At 52.2% G+C, this 15,987-nt stretch overlaps 1 protein-coding gene and 1 long non-coding RNA gene across 3 annotated transcripts in view; one reads left to right on the top strand and one right to left on the bottom strand.

The window, feature by feature from the left end:
• Positions 1 to 12,166, bottom strand: part of MRC2 (mannose receptor C-type 2) — a 57,584-nt gene extending 45,418 nt beyond the window's left edge. For both annotated transcript variants that reach the window (XM_008996861.5, XM_078373452.1), the window contains exon 1: positions 11,934 to 12,166. In XM_008996861.5, coding sequence (XP_008995109.2) covers positions 11,934 to 12,051 — 118 coding nt within the window. In that variant the 5' untranslated portion in view covers positions 12,052 to 12,166. The remainder of the gene's footprint in view (positions 1 to 11,933) is intronic.
• Positions 11,796 to 13,440, top strand: LOC144582603 (uncharacterized). The gene is made up of 2 exons (XR_013535640.1): positions 11,796 to 12,009; positions 12,865 to 13,440. It is a non-coding gene; the product is annotated as an uncharacterized LOC144582603 (long non-coding RNA).
• The last annotated feature ends 2,547 nt before the right edge of the window (positions 13,441 to 15,987 follow it).

Below are 15,987 nucleotides of genomic sequence, written 5' to 3'. Positions count from 1 at the left end.
TAATTTCCTAATTATAATGTTATGTTGAACACATTATTATATCAGTCTTTCCTGGCACTGTTGTGAGAGGTAAAACTGTTTTGCTATTGATTTTAAACGTTTTCCATCGGCTTATTAGACAATGACATTTCTTCTTGGTGAACTCTGTTCAGATCTTTTATAGTCTTATCTATTTTGATCTTAGTTGCCTTAAAACTATTGCAGGTTCCTCCATTTTTCTAATGGTTTTATATGAGCTAGTTGCTGTGTTTGTTACAGATCTCGTCCCTGTTTGTTGTTCTTTTTAAATTTCTTCTGAAACCCTCCTGGTCGCTGAGTACACTTCTCCCACATTAAAGGTAACCACTCTCCTGACTGCAAACAGCACAGATGAGTTGTGCCTTTTATTCTGGTCTTGTCTTTTCTCTTTTCTTTTCTTTTGAGACTGAGTTTCATTCTTGTTACCCAGGCTGGAGTGCAATGGCGGGATCTCAGCTCACTGCAACCTCCACCTCCCAGGTTCAAGCGATTCTCTTGCCTTAGCTTCCTCAGTAGCTGAGATTACAGGTGCCTGCCACTATCTCTGGCTAATTTTTGTATTTTTAGTAGAGACGGGGTTTCACCACGTTGGGCAGGCTGGTCGAACTCCTGACCTCAGGTGATCCACCCACCTTGGCCTCCTAAAGTGCTGGGATTACAGGCGTGAGCCACTTCGACCAGCTATTTTGGTGTTTTCTATACATTAGGTCATATGGTATGAAGCAGCGTCTGGCTGTTTATTTGTGAACTTCATCCATGCTGTGGCATGCAAATGGAGCTTCTTCATTCTCATCGCTGTCTAATACTCAACTTTGTGAAGCTGCCTCCATTCATCCATTCTATTGCTGATGGCCATTTGAGTGGTTTTCAGTTTGGCACTAGTTGTTAGCTTTTGGCTATTACGAATAATGCTACGATTAACAACTTTGTTTTTGTTTTTTATAACTACAGTTAAAATTCCTTAGGTTGGCCGGGCGGGGTGGCTCACGCCTATAATCCCAGCACTTTGGGAGGCCGAGGTGGGTGGATAACAAGGTCAAGAGATCGAGACCATCCTGGTCAACAAGGTGAAACCCCGTCTCTACTAAAAATACAAAAATTAGCTGGGCATGGTGGTGTGTGCCTGCTTAAGCCCAGAAGGTGGAAGTTGCGGTGAGCCGAGATCGTGCCATTGCACTCCAGCCTGGGTAACAACAGCGAAACGCTGTCTCAAAATAAAATAAAATAAAATTCCTTAGGTTATCTACTAAATACAAAGGGGACGCCAGGAGCAATGGTTCACGTCTGTAATCTCAGCACTTTGGCGGGCCGAGGCAGGTGGATCACTTTAGCTCAGGTGTTCACAACCAGCCTGGCCAATGTGGTGAAACTCCATCTTTACTAAAAATGAAAAAATTAACCATGCGTGGTGGCGTGCACCTGTAATCCCAGCTACTCAGGAGGCTGAGGGAGGAGAATCGCTTGAACTCAGGAGACAGAGGTTGCAGAGAGTCGAGATCACACCACTGCACTCCAGCCTGGAGTGAGACTCCGTCTAAAAATATATATATACAAAAATTAGCTGGGCATGATGGCAGGAAGCTGTAATTCCAGCTACTTGGGATGTTGAGGCAGAATAATTGCTTCCACCTGGGAGGTGGAGGCTGCAGTGAGCCGAGATCACGCTGCTGCACTCCAGCCTGGGTGACAGAGTGAGACTCTGTCTCAGAAAAAGGGGAAAGGCGCCTTTTTCGTGGCTAGATCTGGTAGATACCAGCTGAAACAAATGGTCAAAGTTAGCATAAGGGAACAAAGTGACACTGGTGTGACAGAATGGAAGGACACAACATTACCCATGAGTTCCCTTTCCAAAAACGTTTAACATGAATCCAGGAACAAGTAAACAATCAGACGAATTTAGACTGTGGAACATCTTACAAAACTACTTGCCTGGGATCCTCACAAATGCAAAACGCCATTAAAGACAAAGGCCAAGCAACTACTCCAGATTAAAGAAGATTGAAGGGAAATGACACCTAATTGAATCCTGAATTTTAAAAAAGCTATAAAGGACATTATTGGGACAAATAGAGAAATCCTAACATGAACTGCATATGAGAAAAAAAATTGACTCCAATCTATTCTTGGGTGTGATTATGGGATTATGGTTACATAGTATCATGTCTTTGTTTTTAGTGGTTACATGCTGAAGTATTTAGGTGTGAAATATCATGTTACAAGTAACCTTTATTTTATTTATTTATGTATTTATTTATTTTTGAGATGGAGTCTCACTCTGTCACCCAGGCTGGAGTGCAGTGGCGCAACCTTGGCTCACTGCAACCTCCACCTCCTGGATTCAAGCGATTCTCCTGCCTCAGCCTCCCGAGTAGCTGGGACTACAGGCATGTGCCACCACACCAGGGTAACTTTTTATATTTTTAGTAGAGATGGGGTTTCACCATGTTGGCCAGACTGGTCTCAAAATTCTGACTTCGTGATCTGCCCATCTCAGCCTCACAAAGTGCTGGGATTACAGGCGTGAGCCACCATGCCCAGCCCCCAGTCTCTTAAAAACACTTATAAGAACACTTTTTTTTCCTCTTTGACATTAGTATTTCATAAATTACCAAAAGTAAAATTATGACATCAAAGGATAGGAAGTCTTACATATCTGCTTTCTTACATATTGTCTCAAAGATTGAATCCTGAAAAACCAAGTTACAGTGTCCCGGTCAGATACATTGGCTTCTTCACAGCTCTGCCAAGACTAGATTTTCTGTTTTTGCTAGTTTAATTATATAGTGAAAGAAAGCTAATTTATTTCATTTCTGGTGATCCTTGCATTTTATATTTTTAAATTTTCATTTGTTTATTTGAGATGGAGTCTCACTCTGTTGCCCAGGCTGGAGTGCAGTGGCACAATCTCGCCTCATCACAACTCTGCCTCCCAGGTTCAAATGATTCTCCTGTGCCAGCCCCCCGAGTAGCTAGGATTACAGGCGTGTGCCATCATGCCCGGCTACTTTTTATATTTTCAGTAAAGATGAGGTTTCATCATGTTGGCCAGGCTGGTCTTGAACTCCTAACCTCAGGCGATCCGCCCACCTCAGCGTACCAAAGTGCCTAAATTATAGGCGTGAGCCACTGCGCCCAGCCAGTCCTTGAACTTTCCATGTGACAGCTTGCTATCTGAATTTCCTCCAGTGTGACCAACTATAAACTATTAACTGAAATTAAAATTTCTAATTGTAATCCAGGGATCCTTATAATATTTATTTTTGTTTTGTTTTGCTTTTGAGAGAGTCTCACTTTGTCACTTAGGCTGGAGTGCAGTGGCATGATCTCAGCTCACTGCAACCTCCGTCTCCAGGGTTCAAGTGATTCTCCTGCCTCACGCTTCGGAGTAGCTGGGATTAGAGCTGCCCACCACCACCTCCAGCTAATTTTTTTTTTTTTCCGAGACAGGGTTTCACTCCCACCCAGGCTGGAGTGCAGTGGTGCGATCTCGGCTTACTGCAACCTCTGCCTCTCAGGTTCAAGAGATTCTCCTGCTTCAGCCTCCTGAGCAACTGGGATTACAGGTGCATGCCGCCACACCGGGCTAATTTTTGTATTTTTAGTAGAGATGGGATTTCACCTTGTTGGTCAGGCTGGCCTCGAACTCCTGACCTCATGATCCACCCACCTCAGCCTCCCAAAATGCTGAGATTACAGGTGTGAGCCACCACGTCCGGCCATCCTCATAACAGTTAAAAGTAAAAATTCATTTTCCAATTAGTTTTTTCTGGTGTGTCTCACGTTATGTTCTTATAACAGTTTAGATCCACTTCTGGAATTTTTTTCCTAGCACACTGGACTTTTTTCTGTTTATCTTAATTCAATACCATATGTTTTTCATGACTTGACATCACGTAAAATTCTAGTAGGATAACTCTCATTACCTTTCTATTTAAAAAAAAAAAAAGTTCTTTGGAAAGTTCTTTGGAACACTTGTCTGCTTTTTTTTTTTTTTAAGCAAATCTTTACTAAATAATACCAAATGCCAGGCTCACAGTTGCTCCCGCCTATAATCCAAACACCTTGGGATGCTGAGGCGGGAGAAGCCCTTGAGCCCAGGAGTTTGAGACCAGCCTGGGCAACATAGAAAGATCCCCCTCCCCACTAAAAATAGTAGCAACAAAGCTGGGCGTGGTGGCTCACGCCTGTAATCACAGCACTCTGGAAGACCAAGGTGGGAGGATCATGAGGTCAGGAGTTTGAGACCATCTTGGCCAACATCGTGAAACCCTATCTCTACTAAAAATACAAAAAAATAGCCAGGCGTGGTGGCACATGCCTCTATTCCCAGCTACTCGGGAGGCTGAGGTAGGAGAATTGCTTGAGGCCAGGAGGCTGAAGTTGCAGTGAGCAGAGACTGCGACACAGCACTCCAGCCTGGGCAACAAAGCGACATTCCGTCTCAACAACAACAACAAAAAACAGTAGCAACAAAATAGAGTGGTGCCACCTGTCATCCTAGCTTCTTGGGAAGCTAAAGCAGAAGAATCACTTGAGCCCAGGAGGCTGAGGCTCCCATGAGCCGTGACTATGCGACTGCACTCCAACTTGGGCAACAGAGCAAGACCCTGTTTCAAACAAACAAACAAAAACAAATGTCACCGTGTCCAAGGCACTGGGCTAGAACCTGTGCAGCGACACAAAGGCCCGGCTCTGGAGGTGTTTGACGGGCCACAACAGTAAAATGCTAGAGCAGCTGTAGAGAGAAAGCCTCCTTCCAGCTGAGGACAATCAAGGCCATGGTACTCAGAGACAGCCTTCCAGGAAGCTGCTGCTCGTGGCAGGGAAAAAAGCCTGAGCAGGGCTGGGCACCGTGGCTCACACCTGTAATCCCAGCACTTTGGGAGGCTCAGATGGGTGGATCACCTGAGGTCAGGAGTCCAAGACCAGCTTGACAAACATGGAGAAACCCCATCTCTACTAAAAATACAAAATTAGCTGGGTGTGGTGGCGCATGCCTGTAGTCCCAGCTACTCAGGAGGCTGAGGCAGCAGAATCGCTTGAACCTGGGAGGTGGAGGTTGCAGTGAGCCGAGATTGTGCCATTGCACTCCAGCCTAGGCAGAGAGCGAAACTCTGTCTCAAAAAAAAAAAAAGCCTGAGCAGAATTCTGGTTGGGCAGCACTGAGAGCTGTGGGTAATGGCAAGGAGCTCAGCTTGACTTGTACAAGGGCTGCGAACCTGACCATGGAAGGCCAGGAATTCTTTTTCTTTTTTCTTTTGGAGACAGAGTCTTGCTCTGTCACGCAGGCTGGAGTGCAGTGGCGTGATTTCAGCTCACTACAGTCTCCACCTCCCAGGTTCAAGCAATTCTCCTGCCTCAGCCTCCCAAAAGTAGCTGGCACCTGCCACCATGCCCAGCTAAGTTCTGTATTTTTAGTAGAGTCGGGGTTTCACTATGTTAGCCAGGCTGGACTCAAACTTCTGACCTCAAGTGATCCACCCACCTTAGCCTCCCAAAGTGCTGGGATTACAGGCACGTACCACCACACCCGGCTAATTTTTGTATTTTTAGTAGAGACAGGGTTTCATCATTTTGTATTTATGTATTTTTAGTAGAGACGGGGGTTTTACCATTTTGGCCAGGCTGGTCTTAAACTCCTGACCTCAGGTGACCCGCCTGCCTCATGAATCTTTGTTGGGAAGATTACCCATAGAATCTACTAGTAGTAGGTTGTGACTTGTGCTCCCCCTTGTTTGGAAAACTGATGAGTAATCCACCCCTTGTTTAGCATGTAATTAAGAAGTAACAATTAGTATGAGCAGCTGAGCCTCCCAAGCTGCTGCTCTGCTTATGGAGTAGCCATTTTTTATTCCTTTATTTTCCTAATGAACTTGGTTCCACTTTAACCTATGGATTCACCTCAAATTCTTACGTGAGTTCCCTCTCTTGAAGTCTGGATTGGACCCCTTTTCTGGTAAGAGTTGTAGTTAGAATTTTTTTTTTTTTTTTGAGACAGGGTCTCAATCTGTCACCCAGGCTGAATGCAATGATGTGATCACGGCTAACTACAGCCTCAACCTCCTGTGCTCTAGTGATCCTCCCGTCTCAGCCTCCCCAGTTGCTGGGGCAACAGGCATTAGCCAGGACACCTGGCTAATTGTGCTTTTTGCTTGTTTTTGTAGTGACTGAGTTTCGCCATGTTGCCCAAGTTGGTCTTGAACTCCTGGGCTCAAGCAATCTTCCCTCTCAGCCTCCCAACGTGCTGGGAATGATAGGCATGGGCCACTGTGGCCAGCAGCATTTTGTATATTGAAGACTATGTTTTATCATATTTGGGAACCTTGACAGTCATGCTTTCTTTTTTTTTTTTTTGAGACAGAGTCTTGCTCTGTCGTCCAGGCTAGAATGCAATGGCGTGATCTTGGCTCATTTCAGCCTCTGCCTCCCAGTTTCAAGCAATTCTCCTGCCTCAGCCTCCTGAGTAGCTGGAACTACAGGTGCCCACCAGCACGCCCAGCTAATTTTTTGGTATTTTTAGTAGAGATGGGGTTTCATCTGTTGGCTAGGATGGTCTTGAACTCCTGACCTTGTGATCTGCCCAGCTTGGCCTCCCAAAGTGCTGGGATTATAGGCGTGAGCCACCATGCCCGGCCCTAAGTTTTGTATTTTTAGTAGAGATGGGGTTTCACCATGTTGGTCAGGCTGGTCTTGAATTCCTGACCTCAAGCAATCTACCTGCCTCAGCCTCACAAAGTGCTGGGATTACAGGTGTGAGCCACCTCACCCAGGCTTTCTCTTCTTAATAATAAAAATCTCAATAATTTAGTATTATTTAAGAAATTATTCTGTACCCAGTTGTGTACCAGGCACATATCCCATATGTTCATTATCTCATTTGTATGTAATTCTTATGATACCTCTATAAGAAGTATTGATTTTTCCCATCTTATAAACAAAGACACTTGAGCCTCTGCCTGAGGTCACATAGCTGGTGAGTGGCATTAATCCTGGTCCCATCGGTCCCTATATACATTTCCAGAGGACTGAGGGGAGGAAACACTGCCACACTCCTGCCTCATCTATAGGAGGGAGGAGCCACTGCTCAGCCCCACACCAGCTGCCTTCAGGGAAGGCTGGGGAAGGCTGGCTGTAGTGTTCCCTACATGTGTCCTTCCAAGGTGGTCCCTGGAACAGAGATTAACAGAGCAGCCACCCATTGATCTGGGATCTGTCACTGTGAGCCATGTCCGTGTGCTTGCCTCCCATCAGCCCAAGTCAGCCCAAGAGCCTGGGACCAGGCCCCCTCAGTGTCCTCCCGGGATCCTGGAGTCTCAAAGGAAGGGTCACTGGAAATGGGGATGAAGATGGGAGGGGAGGGCACACCAGGCAAAGGGATCACATGTTGGCAAAGTCCTGAATGTGGGGAAGGCTTGGGGAGGACTAAGCAGCATCGGGCCAGGGAGGACAACGGAGCAGAGGCATGGGGAGGAGGGGAAAGTAGAAAGAAGGTGGTCCCTCTTCTAGCAACAAACCAGAGCTGTGGAAGGCAGAATGCACAGGTGGAGAAAGAGAAATGGGGGAAGGGGAGGCCGAGGGGAGCAGAGCACAGGTGGAAGGGGTCCAAGAGGTGAGAGTGCAGAGCCAAGAGGCAGGGGCGCAGTGGGGGGCAGGGGGAAGGGCAGGAAAGGAACCAATGGTGGAATTTCACGAGGGACCACGGTGTGGTTTAGGAGGTCAACCCAATCTGTTTCCTAAGGGGCTGCAGCTGGCAGACCCAGCAGTCCCTCGGTGTCTGCAGGTGCCACTGGACAGCCTTCATCCAGCCTGCTGTTTACTGGCATAACCCCTAGCTGAGGCATGACTGGGGTCTGCAGTGCCAGGGTGAGCTCCAGGAGAGTGTCATGCTCCAGGGGCCCACCATGCCCAGATTCACAGGACCCTAAACAGGAAGACACGCTTCCTCTCAGCAGTGCTCAGACCTTCCAAGTCCAGGGACTCCCACTGGAGACACGGTGGGGACTTCTCAAATAAAGAACAGGCCATGGTCTTCTCTGGTCTCAGCTCTGCAGGGGCTCAGTAGACCCCCCCGAATGAATGAATGAATGAACAACCATGTGAATCCTGACTGCAGGGAAGCTGGGGTGCCAGGCTGGGGCACCTTGAATCCCTCACTTATCAATGCCTTCTTGGAGAGGACCCCTGGGAAATCCTAAGGACACTGAAGGCAGCTCAGTCCAGGCCTCCTGGGCCTGCAAGGAAGTGGATGAGCCAAGTGCCCAGATGGCTGACGTGTGACAGAGGGCTGCCAGTCCCACCTCCTCCTCAAGAGTCCTCCCGGTGGGACACATTGACAGGCATCCTAGAAGGCTTGGAGTTATGGGAGCAGAGGGAACCCATAAGGCAGAATTTCTGGCTTTCCTAACACACACACCCCGACAGTGCTTCATGTGATGGAGATGCTGCATGGTATGAGAGCCTTCAGGCTCCGTAACCACACCTGGGTTCGAACCTCACTGCTCCCACTTTCACACTGTGCCAAGTGTGGCGGCACAGCCTTGAGTGACTGCCTTAACATCTCTAATGCTTTCACTCCAGGTGTGTGCAAAGGGGACACCCACTCAGAGATGGGAGGTGCTGAAGAGCTGCTGCCGGCACAGCACCCAGCACAGCGCCCACCAATCGCACATGCAGCCGTGGCTGCCATCACGCATTCCCTCCAGGGGTGTGGATGGTGCAACAGGACTCATCCTCCATGCTTAAATTGATGGGAACTCAAATGAATATCTGCCTGAGAACTGCACAGCACTTCTGAAATCATCTCATCAGGCCAAATCACAGCACCCTGTTCATATCAGAAAGTCAGGATGTCTCTGGTGGCCAAAACCCGGGCTTCCTCCTCCCCTCCATGTATCTTCACCTTGCCCAGGTGAACCCAGAAGGGAGCCAGGATCCCAGCACTAGCCACAGCTCGGCTGGGTGCCTCTCAGGCCCTGATGGCTCATGGAAAGCCAGAGGGTTGGAGCAAGAAAAACTGAGTTTTGCATGGGGGAGCAGTAAGACGGTTCTGAACCCCATGACTCAGCAGATGCTGGGCCGGAAGTGTGGGAGCTGGTCTGGTTGACTGTGGTCAGAGCCCCAAGTACCCGATTCCTCCCTCCCTGTCCTTCAGGCGGCACTGTCCTTCCCCACAGGAAGATTTCCCAAGGTATCCTCACCCCACGACCTTGACACTTACCCCTGGGGCTCCCAGAAACCCCTTTCCCAGCAAATAGCCCCTCATTCCTCTGCTCAGAAACTTCCAGGGGTCCCCTGGGATTCCCCACAGCCAGCGTGCAGGACCCTTCCCCATTCCGGCCTCCCAGGTACCTCTTTCACTTGGCCTTCTCCCCCGCCCGGCCAGCAAGCTTCCATGTCATCCCCAAAAGGGCCCAGCCCGCCGTCCCCTTCCTGCCTCTTTCCAGAGGGCCCCGGGTCTCTCCTGCCTCCAACCTCCAGAGAGGAAGCATCCACACCCAGCCTTTCACTTACAAGGGGTGTGACCAAGGTAAATGACCAGACCCCTCTTAGCCACCATTTTCTCATCTGCAAAATGGTCCAACAATAATGAGCTCCTTGGGTTGCTATCAGAATGAAATGGGAAGCTGCACATGAAGCGTTTATCGTGGCTCCAGGCTTCCACAATGGCATCCTGCACCCCCCAGTTCGGTTTTCCGTGTTCTTCCTCCCACTGTTCCCAGAGGATGCACCTTACACTCTTCCCTAGCTTCCCTCCTTCCCAAGTACTTGGCTCAAGGCTGAGCAAACTGAATGCTCCAGAAACGCAGTGATATGGCAGTCAACAAAGTTCCATGGGCCACTCCTCAGAAGTGGCGTAAAAATGGATTCCATCATCATGCACCAAGAAGGCACTGCCACCTCACTGCCCTGCCCCGTGCTCTGGGTCCACAGGGCTCCCCCCATGTGGTCAGGAAAGGGCCCACAAGCAGCCCCTGCCCTGCCTGGCATAAGCCTCACCGCAGCAGCACTGGCCTGCCACACCCTACCTCCCACGTGCATTTCTTGGGGCCATCTGGTCCCTGGTGCTGGCGAATTCCTCCCAATGACAACGTAATTCACCAGGTACTAGGGCCTGCCAGCTCTTTGGGCAAGGAATTCAGCCCAGAGGCTCTGAAGGGGCTTCCCAGGGGAGGGCCGAGTGGCAGGTGGCAGGGTGGGAGCAGGCACACTCTGGGCAGAGGGCGCAGTTCCGAGGGAAGGACCTGCCACAGCTCCATCCTCCTCCTGCTCAGCTGCTGCTGGGAGCCTCTGCCTGTCACCCAGATCCAGGCCTCTTCAGGGTGTGGTCCATGCAGTGCCACAGGGAAGGGGACCTGTGAGGCTACTCATCGCTGGGCACAGCCCCAGGGAGGGCCGGGCAAAGAGACCAGGAGAAGAGGGGACACTCCAGGTGTCCTTGTCCGCCCTAACCGGGCCTCTCACCAGGCACTTCCAGCCGCCTCTTTGAAAAGCTCCACGGGGAAGGGCCGAGTCAGCACTCTGGCCACAACTCTCTCCCAGGGCCTGGCTTTAAAGTGTGCCCTGGGGCTCTGGGAATGGCCCTCCTCCCCACCCTTCCCCCTCTGCCTGCCTCCTGAGGCCCTGCGCAGAGGAGCAGATGAAGGCAGGAGTTGGAGGAGACAGGGGAACCGCCTGCGAGGCTGCCCTTAGGTGGGTTAGGGGGTTACCCAGCCTGGTTTGCGTCTGTCCGACATTCAATGCCAGGTGGGCCCAGAATTGCTCCGGGGGCTCTGGTTGGTGTGAATGTGGGTCATCGAGGCCCCCACCTTTCCCTCTGGCAGATATGTGTCTTGCGCCTACGTCACACCAGGCCAACCCAGCAAGCACGAGCCAGGCTAGAGGCCCCAGACTCTCCAGGGGGCTGTCTGGTCCTTGCACAAAACTGCAGACACTGCACGGACTGTCCCCATCCCCCAATTAAACAGCCAGGAGGACCAAGCTGGATCAGCACTGGGCTGTAATCACCACTCTCCTTGGCGATTCCCGAGTTCACTCCAGACACCCTCGCTCCACTCCCCCAGAAAGTGGATCTTTCCTTTTAACTCTCGGATTCTTGGCCAGGGATCTGTCTGTCCCCACACTTCACTGTTACCCCTGAATAAGGGGCAGGAAGAGAAGGGCGCAGTTTCGGGGTTTTCCGATTTTTGTTTTCGGTTGTTTGGGTTTTGGTTTTTGCATCTTTAGCAGCTCTTTTGCCGCTCTCTGGAGGGCCACCAGGATGCCCAGAGCTGCCCACGCTACACAGCATCACAGCACGGCAGCGCCCAGCCGGTCGCTGCGTCCCGGTGGCAGAAGCCTCCTCACAGGGCTGCTGAGCTCACGCGGGGCGGATGCCGCATGCCACAGCCTCCTTGAACACTAAGTGTGGAAAAGAAAATATCAACGCCCACGAGATGCAGGGGCCGGGGGGACGGTGGGGGGAAGCGAACCCTCGCGGATAGTTGGAAAGCCTTCCTAACGCACCACTCCTGGGACAGAGCCAGGAGTCCGGGTCTCCGGGCGCGCCCTGCAGGTCCCCCTGCAAAGGACTGGCCGGCGCCGGGTGGTCCGGGAGCGCCGAGCGCGGGGGTCCTCGCGAGCCCACCCGCTTCCTCCAAGGCTGCTGGAGTGCCCCCGGCTCCCCTCCCCCGCCGCCCGCCACATCTGGTTCCACTCAGGTCCTCCCCCACCTCCAGGCGCGCTCCTCCTCCCCTCTCCTCCCCCGCTTTCAGAAAAGCGGAGACGAGTTTTAAAAACCCAGTCACACACACACGCACACGCACACGCACACACGCTTCTGGAGAAAAGGGGGTAAAAGGAGGGAAAGTCGAGAGCGGCCCGCGCCCCGGCGCTCCCCCCTCCGGGCCCCGAAGTTGGCCAAGTTGGCAGCTCCTTACCCGGGAGGGCGGCGTTCCCGGGGGCGCCAGGGCGGCCGAGGTGCAGGCCCCCGAGGAGCAGGACGCAGCGCAGCAGGTGACGAGGCCAGGACGGGGGGGCTGGCCAGCCGAGCCCCATCTCCGGGCGCGGCGCTCAGCGGACGCGGGAACCGAGGGCGCACGGGCGCGACGCGCAGTGGCAGCCCCGGGGCTCGACTGTGATGACCGCCCACAAGGGGCTCGCGTCCTCCTCTGGGTCGGGACGAAGTGATGCCTCCCGGGGAGGAGGAGGAGGAGGGAGGAGGCAGGCCGGGCGAAGGGAGGGCGGGGGGAGGAGCGCAGACCCGGGGAGGAGGGTTTGAGGGGCAGAGGGGAAGGGAAGCGGGTAGCGTGGAAGGGGAAGGGGAGGAGGCGCGAGCGGCGCGCGGCTGGGGCCGGGGCAGGGGGGAGAGTGTCGGGAAGGAGTGAAAGGGGTGGCGGGAGAGGAGGATACGCCGAGTCCAGGAGGACCCTGGCGCGCGCCCTTTCTCTTGCTGCCCTGTTTCCCAATCTCTGCCAGCCTCGCCTTCCCTCTCTCCTGTCCCGGCCAGGAGCCTCAGACGCTGCGTCACAACTCCCCGGCTGGCGCGGGCGGGGAAGCAACTGCAAAACTTTCCGCAAACTTCACGGCGTGGTGGGACCTGGGCTGCGAGGTCTGGCCGGCCCGGGGCGGGGGCGTGCAGCTGACCCAGGTGGCCAGACCCGGGCCGGCAGCATCCGCCCCGCCATCCCGCCTCTTTCTGCCTACGTCTCCAGCAGCCCAGCATCCATGCCGAGGAGGACCCCTCCCCCGGTCTGGTGGGGAAGGGGCGGAGCTCAGGGCTTGGCCACCAGGGTGAAGATTGGGGGAAGGGGAGGCAGGGCCCTTGTTCCGTGTGCAGAACACAAACAATTCTTGCACGTCTTATTTTAGCATTTTCGTGACCCCTGCATCAATGTCCCCGGCGTAGGAGTGTAGCACTTTTGCTAGTTGGGGCTGCATCCAGAAACCTGGGGAAAATCTGTCCACTGGACGTCCCAGAAGACCGACATCATCACTCCCAACAACTGGACTGCTGGCCGGTAGCAAACGACCAACTGGAAATTTCATAAAAGGGAAGACAACTCAGTGTTACGCAACAGGTCTCCGCAGCACAGAGCCGGGACTGGGGAGTCAGGATGCTGGAGTCCAGCCCTGCTTCTCTGCGGATTACCTGTGCGACCTTGGGAAAGCCTCTTGGGATCTCAGGACATAGGGCAGGACTGAAACATTGAGACCGTACGTGCAAAGAAGACTCATTTCTCCTACCACAAGTAATCAAATAAAAACACTATGACACTGTAATACGAACCAGGTGCAGTGGCTCACGCCTGTAATCCCAGCACTTTGGGAGGCCAAGGAGAGAGGATAGATTGAGCCCAGGAGTTCAAGACCAGCCTGGGCAACATAGGCAGACCCCATCTCATTTTGTTAATATAAATTTTTAAAATAATAAAACTGTAATATAAATTGTATTGTTTCCTGTCTTGTACACCTTGGTATGGTTTTTGAAATAAATTCATTTTTTTTCTTTTTATTCCTATCTTGGGTAAATGCTTCCCCAACTCTGCAATGGGTGCGTTGGTCAGAGATGCTCATTCAGCTCTTCCGGTCTCTGCCAGGCTGAGGCTCCTGGCAAACAGTTCGTGTTAATAGAGCTTTGAAGCAACCCCCCACTGAGATCCCCTAGAGGCATCTAGACCACCTTTGGCCTTGAAACATGGTTAGCAGCCAGGCCAACAAAGCCCCTGCACGCCACAGCTAGCTTCAGCAGGTCTGACAGGGCCAGCGGCCCCCGCACCCCCGCGGTGGCTGTGGCTCCACTGCCCCTTGGGACATGTCTTCTTGGCCTGGCATGTTCTGGGATCTCAGCACTCTGCACACAACAAGCCATGCCGGGACTGCCTCAAAGATCCCCCTCTTGGCCTCCCCCCTTGCACAATCCTGTGATCTCCAAAGGATTTGAGGACTTGCTGGCTTCAGCTAAGATGCTGTCTCTGTCTGAACAGCCAGAACACAGGATACTTCTTTCCCGAAACAGGGCTGGATTCCCCGCTCCCCAGCAGCTTGAGTAGGTTTTGGCGTTTCCTGCTGGTCTTCCCCACCCTTGTGCTGCTCCTGGCAGGACTGAATCCCACTCCTTGACATCACCAGTGCACATGGTGGGGCCAGAGTCCACCACTAGCCAGCACCAGGTCCCGCCATGCCCAGCACACAGGAAGTGTGCTCTCCTCTCTTCACCCACCAGTTCAGCAAGCACTGACTGCTAGCCCTGTGCCAGCTGCTAGAGAAACAGAGACAGGCAAACACAGTTGCAGCCCTAGTGGAGTCTCATTTAGTGGGGTTAAAGAAACGATTTGGCATCTTCCAGGCAAAGCACTCAAGGGCTGAGGAGCACGAAAGTGTGCTGCACTAGCAGAGACAGAGGCTGGTTCAAGCCTCCAAGGCCCAGTTCGAGTCTCTGTTGAGGGCGAGACTTCCTCCTCCCCCATGACATGGTTCCACACTGTGTTCTGCTGACGTCTGCAGCCACCAACTGCCTTTGATCTTGGGGCAGAAAGCAGGGCCACATCTGGGAGATTCTTCCTGTGGAGAATCCAGCCCAGTTCCCCACTATGTAAGGATCCTATCTGTGCAGGTTCAGCTGTCAACGAAACATCGTCACGGTCTGGGACCGTGGGACCAAGGAGTGTTGGGTGTTGTGAGCAGCATGGGGCCTTTAGGGAGCTTCTCACCAGCACCCAGACCTTCATCTACTTCCAGAAGGGCCAGCGTCTCTGTGCCCACAGTTGAACAGCTATTTATGGAGGGTCAGGACGTGTCAGGCATCAGGCTAGATGCTGGAGGCTTAGTGAGGTCTCTGACTTGTCCAGGGGATTTTTTGCCAAGATGCTATTCACTATCATGGAACTGAAACTGAAAATTCTCCCTAGACGCTGATCAACTGTCAGCCAGCAACAGCTTCTGGGGGTGATACGGTATGGATCTGTGTCCCCACCCAAATCTCATGTCAAATGGTAATCCCCAGTCTTGGAGGTGGGCCCCAGTGGGATGTGACTGGATCATGAGGGTAGATTTCTCATGAATGGTTTATCACCTCCATGCCCAGCTAATTTTTTTTTTCTGGATTTTTAGTAGAGATGGGGTTTCACCATGTTAGGCTGATCTCGAACTTCTGACCTCAGGTGATCCACCCACCTCAGCCTCCCGAAGTGCTGGGATTACAGGCGTGAGCCGCCAGGCTCCACCCAGTCTCAGGTATTTCCTTATAGCAATGAGAGAATGGTCTAATGGGGGGTGGGGGGGGCACGGGGGAGGGGGTTGGTGTCTGCTGATTTAATCAAAACCAGTTTAGGCCAGGTGTGGTGGCTCAGGCCTTGTAATCCCAGCGCTTTGGGAGGCCAAGATGGAAGGATCACTTGAGGCCAGGAGTTAACAATCAGCCTGGGCAACATAGTGAGACCAGATCTCTCTAAGAAATTTAAAAATTGGCTGGGCGTGGTCATGGTGGTATGCACCTGTAGTCCCAGCCACTTGGGAGGCCAAGACAGAAGTGCTCGTGCCCGGGATTTGAGACTGCAGTGAGCTATAATCACACCACTGGACTCCAGCCTGAGCGACAGCGAGATCCTGTCTCTTATCAATCACTCAGTTTAGTAGAAAGAGTATAGACTTTGGAGCCAGAGAAACCTGAGTTCAAATCCTGGCTTCCCCAATTCACAGCTTTGTGACCTGCAGCAAGTTGTTAATACTTTAGCTCTGAGCTCACAGTTCTTACTTGTAAATGGGGCAACTTGAGATGTTTCCTACCTTGGCAATTAAATATTAAGTGTAAAGCAATGGCATGGCCCCTGGCTCAGTGGGGATGTTCAGGTAATGTGGACCCCTCCCTGTTTCCCATCTTCCTTTGCTATTTGGACATCAGGGTGTCTCCCTTATTCCTTACCCTTCTCCCTGCCTGTCTCTCCCCTACCCTCCCACCCAAGCCTGCCCATGAGATGGGCACAGATCAGTTTT

The sequence above is a fragment of the Callithrix jacchus genome, chromosome 5, assembly GCF_049354715.1.
Source record: "Callithrix jacchus isolate 240 chromosome 5, calJac240_pri, whole genome shotgun sequence".
Lineage (NCBI taxonomy): Eukaryota > Metazoa > Chordata > Mammalia > Primates > Cebidae > Callithrix > Callithrix jacchus.
The sequence above is the reverse complement of the archived record's forward strand: the minus strand, read 5'-3'. Positions and strand labels throughout refer to the sequence as shown.